Genomic DNA, 10513 nt, shown 5'->3' with positions numbered 1-10513 from the left:
CTGCTCTGTGCTGCTGTGTGGCTGTGCTCGTGGTGCCGGTGTATCTGTGTATGGCCTGAAAACAGGACAGATTCTGACCAGCCTAACGGCATGGACCTGAGCCGCGCCGCTGTATCTATACATCACATCTACATTCTTGACGTTCGTCCTGCAAGAACAGCTTGTGCGAGACCATCAAAAGCTTTACAACCTCCGTCGCGATGACATGCTATCAAACTATCGTCCGTGCAATTGCTACGCCATACTAATTCAAGCACACCACGCGGCTATGTCTCTGTTTCAATCGCTGCTAAAGTTCAGCCGGGTCACAATATAACTATATTCTATTTTCGTCCTATGCTGTTCAATCATTCATTCATTATTATTCATTAGTGTATAGTCTATCATTATATAAAGGGCTGGCCGTATTTAGTATTTTAATAATAGCCGATTTTGCCCCGTCCTTCAGGCCCGTTTGCCGCTCTCACACTGGGCGGGCCCCCGTGTGGGTATGTTTCCTGGACCCGGGCGCCCGCCCTATTATCATATACTAATAGCGAATCCTTCTGTTTACCGTGGTGGCTCGAAACTGTTATTCCGAAACACACAAGTTTTCATAATACGGCGTTACGTTTCCAGGATCACTTGGCGCGGGCTGGGGGGTAGGACATATGCAAAAGGGATCCACAGTCGATCAATAATCGAGGACTTTTATACTGCTTCGGCGACCGTGCCGAGCACGCGGCTGACGAGCAGGATGGGGGCGAGGAGGCGCGTTCGCCGTCTGTTACGCCCGCGTGTACCAACGGGCCAGCGCAGAATTGCCAAGTCATGGCTTCGCGCAGTTCACTCGTTGAAAATAAAAACGGAGACGCCGCGGGCCCATACTGCATATAACGACTCACAGGGGGTACAGGCGTAGAACATCGCTCAACCTTCTCTCTCTCTCTTCGCCTCCCCCTCTCTCCTTCCTCTTCGCCTCCCCCTCTCTCTCTCTCCTCTCTCTCCTATCTCTCTCTCTCTCTCCTCTCTCTCTCGTCGAGGGTCTCCTCTCTCTCTCTTCCTCGCCTTCATCTCGTCTTCTCTCTCTCGCTCCTCTCGCTCCTCCTCTCTCTCCTCTCCTTCTCTCCTCTCTCCCTCGCATTCTCCTCTCTATCGCAAGATGGTTTTAAGCCTATGCTCCTTGAAACCTTGATGCTCATGGGGCCGCTATTCTTAATTTAATTTATCCTAATTGAAAAACTAAATAAACATAGACAATAACTTACCGTTCAAATAACGGTGCCGGCTGTCGGACGGACTGCCAAGACGAGCTGTCGGTGCAACTGCTCTATTGCAGCCACTACGAGTAGATGAAAACGCACCCGTTCGGTCTTCGCTTTTAGCGGCCAGCGGCCCGAGCTTAACGAATACAAACGGTAAGGCCCGCCCGTGGGTGCTTAAGGCAATAAAACGGGACCGCGCACCGTTCAGCAATATCGTAGACGTCATCTGAGTACTCTCATAAGCTATGCTTGACGTCATTATAGCTTCTATCAAGCTACCGCCGGCGCTGTGACCGTCATCCTATTTACTCTTGTCCGTTTTCGGCACAAGGATGACGCCGTGAGATTCATTTTCGGGGACGGCGGATGTGCTTCTAAAAGGGGCACGAACAGATGCAGGGGGCGTTGGATATCTCTGCCGCCAATCTTAATCTCTTATCTCTTTATCCTTCCTCTATTCTTTTATCCTCTTCCTCTTGCCAGTTCTAGAACAATTAATTCATATTCAATCTTCTATGATGCTAGCCGTATAGCAGAAAACTTCACATTCCCACATGAAGGGCCGGAACGCGGGCGCCCGTGCCTACAAGCGTTTCCCAGCTAAGCACCCAGCCCTGCCACCAGGCTTTCCCGGCGCGAGGTTTGTCAATTAAAACTTCCAACAAAGCACAAAGTTATCCGGGCTGTCTGTTCGCGGTCGAAAATGCTTAGACTTCTAACGTTCACCGAATCAGGCGACAAAAAAAATACTTGCTGGGGCTACTTTCGTTCCGAATCCCTGCTCCATTAATTACAAAGAATTCCTGGTTCCTATCTCCCGCCCAAACTGGAAACAAAATACTCTTCGGCGGGCAGGGCGCCCGGCCGCGCTACCACTCGACGGAAACGTATGCTGTAACCGGCGGCGGTGGTAACGTAACACAGCGGGCGGCGCGCCAGGGGTTCGGGTTTGACACCACGGTGTTTATGGAGCATCTACTACATGCATCATTTTGAAAGCTTATGTTACATAGCGCCTCAATATGGCACTACTTGCAGTGTTCCTATCATTAATAGATCCGGCTCGATCAGGGGGTTTACCAACATTTGCTAGCTGCTTCTGATTTTCTCATGTTAGCATTTTTGATGCTGCTTACGTGTTGGACGCGGCGCGGGCGGCGGCGCCGCGCGGGGGCGTTCGCCCGGGGGGATGTGGCGCTGCTCACGGGCTTTTTCTTCCGGCCTGGCGCCCTTCCACCCACGATTCGCGCTTTGCGGCCTACCGCATTATGACTTCACTTTGACATTCTGTTTGTTCACTTCTAAATTTGCGCACGGCCGGCCCGGCCCGGCCGGCCGGGGTGTATTGTATTTATTTTAATAAGTATCAAAGGACCCCAGTCATATACCGGGTCATTGTATACATAATAATTTACTCCCTGCATCTCTGCCTAAAATAGCCGACCATAATTTTATCGTCCTGCTAATGAAGCAAAATTGTGGAAATTACCAAAAAAAATGATTAATCGAAGGAGAAGACATCTGGACCATTCGCCGTTGCGGCGGCTTGCTTGGCCTCCGAAGAAGCCGTTTATCGGCCGGCTGTCAGCGGTACGGTAACTGTTTCGCCTGAGTTTTGTCGCGTATTGAAATTTCGTTCCGTTACTGTCAGTCCAATCCTCCGCCCCGGCCGGCGCCGAGGCGCACCCCGGGCGCGCGCGGGGGCAGACCCGCGACCTGTGTTTGTTTACATCACATCTAAATCGTTTCCAACCGTCGTAACACGGGATTTGGGCAAAACGTTCATGTAATTGTGCGATACTACGCCCGGGATACACATGAAATAGAGCGATTTTACACTTGTGGGTGGCCCCGCGCGACGGTCAGCAACCGGCCCCACCCAGTTTCAAATAAAACAATCGGTCCCAAACAAAAAACAATGTCAATTTACATCAATATTAAAATATTAATATGTATAATGCAATATAATTAGCGTTAGCGTTAGCGGTTAGGGTTAGGAATTAGCAGCGGTTAGGCGCTTAGGCCACTATTTGGTTTTTATTGCCGGACCCATGCTTCTCTATCCTTGGGCAGTCACTGTCACAGTCACAGTCATAGTGTTCTAACTTCTCAGTATCGCTCATAGGGTCTATGTCCCCCAGGGTACTGCCGGAGCGTACCCTGGGTACGGTCCGGTATACCAGAACGTACCCTGGTCACTATTTGATATGGTTAGGGTTAAGATTAGGGTTAGGGTTCGGGTTAGGGAGTAGGCGTAGGCGACTCCCTAGACTCGTTAGTGGAGTAGGCGAGGTACGGTCCGGCATATTAGATAGTACCAGGGTACGTTCCGGCAGTACCCCGGGGGACATAGACCCTCTCAGCATCAGTATCAGTAACTGAGTAGCGTCAGTGAGTAAGTGCGTGACCACTTACAAAAACATAAACAAAAGATAAAGCCAAGTTAAGTCTAATGCCTTGTCTAATTGCATTCTTCTTTTTAGTAAACACTTGCGCCAATACTTTGCCGAGTAACCGCTGCTAGCAATGGAGAAGTCCCTCGTTCAACCCCTCGAGCAGTTTCTGCTGCTTGCGAAGACTGCTCGTGGTGCAGCCATCGTGGAACTGATTAAGCAAGTTCTAGAGGCACCCGGAGTCTATGTCTTCGGAGAGCTGCTGGACATGCCAAACATTCAATCGGTATTCCCAGCACGATAATTAATAAAGATTATACTCATCACTGTCAACTCTTTCTTCTGTTTCTTTCTGTTCTGTTTGTGTCTGTCATTTCGTATTGGAATTCTCTCCCTTCCTCTTTAGTAAATTGCAAATTTGGGTTTTTTTCAACTGCGAACTACAGTGTTGATCTGTCTATTTGATCACCTTTGTCTCTTTTGAAATTTGGTGCATTATAAGCTATTCTGAACACATTGTATGAGATTTTCGGAAGCGAGGCGGTGTTTTGGACAAATTTCTGATAATTTGAGCGAGGCGGCCCACCTCGCTCGTGTCAATGCAGGGGAAACACTATATGGTGAGCACAAACTTTCCTACGTAACGGTACTGTGTTTTTTCTCATTTAGATGGTTGTTGAGTCATCGCCAGAGGCGTTACCTTACTGGCGTTTACTTCATTTGTTTGCATTTGGTACCTACGCAGATTATAAAGGTAATGTCGATCAGGTTGCTGATTAAACTGTGCATAAATAACTGGCTTTTAGAATGCATAATTTAGCTGAAAAAGGGGAACTAACAGACAATTTAGATGTAATAGGAATATAATGGCAATAAAGTTAACCAGTTGGGATCAGTGTATGAATATTATATTGTGCCATAACTGGGTACCGGTATATATAGAGAGTTGTATAGTAATTATGTGAAATCTGGTATTTTTTTAGATCTTCAGTTACACATTTATACATTTTATTAAAATTCCAGTTGGTGGTATATTAACTTACATGTATGCATTTTGAGGATATTTGTAAAATATTAATTAATTCACTTCAGAAAACAAAGCTCAACTTCCTGAGATGACACCAACACAAACAAAGAAGTTGAAGCATTTAACTATAGTTTCATTAGCAAACAAATCTAAGGTACACTATTTCAATAAGTCATAATTGGTTTGACGTTCAATATAGGAATGTACATTTGAGCTCTAACAATTCTAATACCCTATATGAAGTTAGTGTGGTTTGCCATAACGATTCGTAGACAAAGCATTACATTATGCATGGCTAGAATTTCACAACAAATTCAGGAATCTTGAAGGAAGGATTGTAAATTTTCCGACCGATTCGTCAGCAACGATTATGATAGCCGACCTTGCATTTTTCAGTGCATCCCTTACTCCGTCTTGTTACAAGAACTTGACATCAGCAGTCTGCGAGGGCTGGAGGATCTAATAATCGAGGTGATATACGCGAACGTTGTTCGCGGTAAGCTCGATCAGAAGCGGCAGTGCCTAGAGATAGATTACACGATCGGTCGCGACATTCGCATGGAGCCAGCTATCATCGGCATACTCCAGGAATGGTGAGATTACTCTGGTCCACGCACCACTGCTTTAAAGTGATTACGTCACCATAAATACTAAAAATTACAAAAAAAATTTCCACTTTTTCACAAAATATAAGTAATTCTGTTCACTTTTTATGGTTAAAGGCTCACAATGCGCATCCAAACGCTAATTTCTCCAGTACTAGACTAGCAAATACTTTGTGGCATGCATACTCACACTACCTTATGACAAAATAAACTCTAGTTCCTCCCATTTCACTGCGCGTTGTCTTATAAAAGGTATTTGAAAATATACCTCCAATGTTGTTCAAATTCTCTGATGTTGTTGACAGTTTCCCCAATCCCCAAGCAACCGTGCAGCGGTGCAGTGGTACAGCGGTACGGGTGTAGCAAAGATAAAAACATGTGACGTCACGTCACCACTTCGAGGCTATATTGTTTGGCAAACAGTCGGTGTTTGCGCCAGAATGCCAGTTTTCTTACCTCTTCTTGTGGGTTTTACAGAAACGCTGCAGTTGAAATGCGAGCAACTGAGTTATTTTTGTCATAAAGTAGGAGTGTGAATTATGCGATGCGCACGAAGTATTTGCTAGTCTAGTACTGAGAGAAATTAAGCATTGTATGCCGCATCTGTGAAGCCTTTAAATTGCTGCTTATACTTCGCTATTTTACTATATTATTCTCGATGTGAACCTACACTCTAGTGACTCATACATAAGACAATATAGCAGCAATTATGTCAGGAACATTATTTCAAATCATCCAGGTTTTTGGCGATTTTTAAACTAGTTGAGAAACGAATTCTTATCAGGTAATGAATTTGACAGAAAGTTTTAGGCCCGTTAATTCTTACATTTTAATGTAAAAAAAAATGGCAACAAAAAATTTTTTTTTCTTTTGAAAAAAAATTGTTACCGATAGAAAATTCGTAGGACGTAGTCAATTTAAAGGATACATGAATCTAGATTTCTTGCATATTTGTAGTTACAATAGGTATAAACTATGCTACGTAAAAAATTCACTGTTCAGTATTTATTAGAATTTTTTTTTTTTTTTCTTCTTTTTTTTTTCCCTTTAAATCTGCTATCTGTCCTACTTTTCAATTTACATGTTTATGCATTTTCTTGCCCATACATTATTTAGTTTACGGATACGTGTGCGAAAAAATAAACCTTTTTAGCACTGCACCGTGCATTTAGATTATAGTGTGCTTCATTCATGAGGTTAGATTGGAATGTTGAAAGCTGAATTCGAAATCTCTGGATAAAAACGAATATTCTGTATGGCCCATGAATTTTGCAACCATGTTAGACTGGGAAGGAAAGCATATGGATGTGTGTCGGCCCTTGATTGAAATTGTTGTAGCTGTTGTAATAGTGGATTAGGTCGTAAAGTATTTATTTCGAACATAATTTCAACCAGTCTCGTGTTTTCCCCACTTTACGACACTTACCGTCATGCTTGATTGAAAATTGTTGTAGCTGCTGTACTAATGGTTTAAGTCTTAAGTGATGAATACAGTCAAGAAGCCAGATACGATAATAATGGTTTATTTACGTGAAGTGCAACGATGTAGTGGAACGATCATTCATTCAACTAAATATGTGTGGGATGGGAGCGAGTGATAGTTGTGTTCACATGTTATCTAGGTGCGACAACTGTGAGCTAACCCTAGCAAATATCGAAGAGCAAGTGAAGAAGGCCAACACGCAGCGAGATCACCACACGAAGATCAAAACTACAATTGAGACTGAGGTACGTGAAACAAGCGCTTTTGGCCTGTATGCTCATGAGAAAAAGTTTACTATGTTGAATCTGCTATGTTATTATTGTTTTTTTCTGGTTCCGTGTGCACGAAAGATCTGGAACATGGCCCATGTGTAGAAGTGGTAAATGTAATTTTTATGGATTTGAACTGGTTAAATGTTTGCAACATATTACTCACATCATAAATTACTGGGCAATCACAGCAGTTTCATATTGCCTTGTAATTTATATATATAGGTCTTAAATATACACATTTGCCTATCTAATTGTCATATATACGTAACAATGTTTTGTGTCAATAGAAAATACAAGTGACTGTACTACCAACTAAATTAATAAGTATGAAAAGCTATGTGCATTTTTTTTTATTGATTTACACTTGTATTTTATTTCTATACTAGATGGCAGCAGCTACTGCAGTATGTGGTTGATAACACGAACTCGGCTAGCATATCACTATTTTATTGGTTTTTAGCTCATCTGACATAGTCAGATGCAGCTTGTAGAATCGCAAGTTGATTGATAGTAGCGTGCGTCGTGCGTCCGTCCGTGCTCCTCAACAGTTGGGCACAAATCTTCAACCGCTCGACGTACGGTCACGATATTCGGGACGTGGGGGGTAATCGAAACGAGTTGGGATGTTGAAGCTGGGGTCAAAGGTCAAGAGGTGTAAAAGAAGCGGGAACATTCCCTTCTTAACTTAAGGTAAGGGGAAAATGCAGAATTGCTGCCACAAATCTAAACGGCTTGACTCAGGCTCGTGATAGTCGTGTATAGCATCATGGTAGGAAAAGCCACCACTGCTGCGAAAATGGAGTCACGGTCAAAGCGTCAATGGGGCACAGGCGCAGATTGTTAGACATTTTTCTGAGGACATGGTCTGACGGAGCGATTGAAAACTTTTTGTTTCAAGAGTGACCTACCATTTTTATGGCTTTATTGAAGCGGCATGAAATGTGCTTTCACTGACGTGCGAAGAGTAAGTGCTCTGATAACCTTTTGACCCCAAAGGAGGGTTAAACATGGATTTGTTGACTGTTAACAAGGACGAACTGCTTTTGCTATTAGAGCCCCCTTCACCCGCCCCTCCCCTCCCACCCTTCCTCCCACCCTCCACCACCACCACAAACCACTACGCCCGCGCTCGAGCCATATCCATGTAACGTTAAAATAGCGAAGCCTCATTAAAGCACACAGCTATATCTTTATTACTGTACTACCAGTATAGCAAAGCCTATCAACGCGGTGGCGGAGGGCGCACTTGATTCGGTTGCCAGTGAGTTTATCAGAAGAATAGCCGGCTACAGTACACGTCAGTTTGAGCCGCTGTCGCCCTCTGCGGCACTTGTTGTTCTTAGAATCTTCAAAAAATTCAATCCAAAATAACTTATCTCATTATTTCGTTTAAACGATTAAACTTATGCTCAGAAATAGGTTAGCCTTGATAACATGATAGATAGATAGCATAGATAATAAGTTTATTGCCAAAACTTAAGTGTTAAACAACGTTAACAATTTTAAAATATAATTTGGGTGCAAACAAGCATAATCATTCAGGGCAGTTATTAAAACTGAAATTGATAATATTTACAATCAATATACGTCTCATCGTAAGACATAAAACATGAGATAAATCAATAAACATAATAAGAGATAACAGCATCTCAGCGGTGGACTTAGTAATGGTTTTAGCATAACTTTCTTCGTGGATTAACAATGTCAGTGTCACGAGCGATTTGTGTGGCCAACTATGCTAAGGCCAAAACATAATATATGTGTGGTTACCGTTACATGCCGATAAAAATAGGGTAGGTAGGTAGGGAAAACATTTTATTTTCTTGAAATTTTTCTTTTTTTTACTTTAAAGAAAATTGACAATAAAATGTTTCTAGGGTCGCTGGGAATAAATAGGGTCGGTCGGGAAACCGTAACCACACCTAGATTTTGTTTTGGCCTAACATACATGTTACATAAGATATTTGACGTTTATCATTGTAGTGTGATTCTGCATCTTGCAATGCTTAACGGCAGCAGTGTACCGTAAACGCTGCTCGGCTCTGACACTAAAGCTGTCCGCTTGTTTATGCTGTGTGAAGCTGTCAGCAGTGTGTCACTACTGTGTATCCACATAGGTGGCGAATATCAAGAAGACGCTCAAGGCGCAGGCGCAGGAATATGACGAGTCGATGGCAGTCGACTCCGCCCAACCCGTCGTCACGCAGCCGGAGAAACCTGCCAAGAAATCATCGAAAACAAAAGGGTGAATACCATAAACTTGGAATGTACTCTATCTTGCCTAACTGACCTATGCATGCCTGAGTGGGGGTAACCCGTCTCTTTTTGGTTGGATGTTGCTGCTAGATAAGTTGAGGTAGCCGAGTTTATACGTGTTTTTTTACGCGCGCACGCCATATTGTTGGCTTTGCTAAACATTGTCTCTTAGAACGAACTTCGTATCGCAGTGACTGACAATAATGACTGGTCAATAATGACTGGTCAGAGCTTCTTGGAATTCATATTAGATGGATAGCTGGATAGGCTAGTCTATCATTGGTGTAGCATCTTGGCATCTATGATATTGCTGTATGTTTGCTGTGTTAGGCGTAGAATGTGAGAAATGCTGATCTAGGCAGTAGCACAGCCCTGCGGTTAGCTCATTGGTACGGTGACCCACGACTTCGAACTGTGATTTAATGTGGCCAATTATTTGCCATTTGACTAGATAAAATATATTATACGAATTGTTAAACACTGAAAATGCAGCTGACATTTCTTCCTCAGTATAGCAGTGCACTGTCTTTGCTTTAGAATTTACTAGGTGATGAACAGTGTATGATTTATTCAGATCGGTTCGTTAACCTTGTAAATAAATCTGTTTATTTTGTATCAGGAAAATCGTGATAATGTAATCGCTGGCTTTGTCACTCTTATAAATGAATGTACAATTGTTTGTTATCCACTCAATACAACTGTCCTTGACCATTAGATAGTAGTTAGTGGCGCTAACCCTGATCACGCCACCTCTGGTGGAAACTAATGATGAAGATAATGATAATGATAATGATAACGAGGACGGTGTGTAAGATAACGAGCACTTTGTCAGATCACCAGTTATTAATTGTTCCTCGGATTTGTCCGAATGGGATGCGGATGTCGTGTTTGAATCCATCGTTAATGAAGTAGGTTCTCCGTTTCCTCGTTAACTTGACTCTGCATTGACACGCACGCACGCACGCACGCACGCTGCGTGCTGTGGTACGCGCACGTCAAGCACTTGCTGATATCTCATCTTGCTTGTTTGCAGGCTGCGTGGAAGTGGAGGCAAATTCTGGTCGAAATCATCGTCGTGAGAGCAGTTTGTAGTGGATCTGCAGTTTCCCTAGAGAGTGCGAGAGAGATGGGTGGGGAGAGGAGAGAGGGAGTGGAGAGAAAACGAGAGAGAGGGGGAGGAGAGAGGGGAGGGAGAGAGAGAGAGAGAGAGGGAGAGAGAGCGAGCGAGAGAGA

The 10513-nt window shown here is 43.5% G+C and overlaps 1 protein-coding gene across 3 annotated transcripts in view; it reads left to right on the top strand.

Moving 5' to 3' along the window:
- The window catches only part of LOC106812867 (COP9 signalosome complex subunit 7b-like), a 22572-nt gene that overhangs the window by 8884 nt on the left and 3175 nt on the right, over window positions 1-10513 (top strand). For 2 of the 3 annotated variants that reach the window (XM_014816859.1, XM_014816861.1), the window contains exons 2-8: window positions 3728-3923; window positions 4307-4391; window positions 4730-4818; window positions 5061-5257; window positions 6892-6997; window positions 9142-9269; window positions 10314-10443. In XM_014816859.1, the coding sequence (XP_014672345.1) occupies window positions 3771-3923; window positions 4307-4391; window positions 4730-4818; window positions 5061-5257; window positions 6892-6997; window positions 9142-9269; window positions 10314-10359 (804 nt within the window). In that variant the 5' untranslated portion in view covers window positions 3728-3770 and the 3' untranslated portion in view covers window positions 10360-10443. Of the gene's footprint in view, window positions 1-3727; window positions 3924-4306; window positions 4392-4729; window positions 4819-5060; window positions 5258-6891; window positions 6998-9141; window positions 9270-10313; window positions 10444-10513 lie in introns of those variants that run through there. The other variant, XR_001394397.1, reaches the window with a different exon arrangement.

Source organism: Priapulus caudatus, unplaced genomic scaffold, assembly GCF_000485595.1.
Source record: "Priapulus caudatus unplaced genomic scaffold, Priapulus_caudatus-5.0.1 Scaffold695, whole genome shotgun sequence".
NCBI classification, from domain to species: Eukaryota; Metazoa; Priapulida; class Priapulimorpha; order Priapulimorphida; family Priapulidae; genus Priapulus; species Priapulus caudatus.
This window is presented reverse-complemented; position numbering and strand designations above follow the sequence as displayed.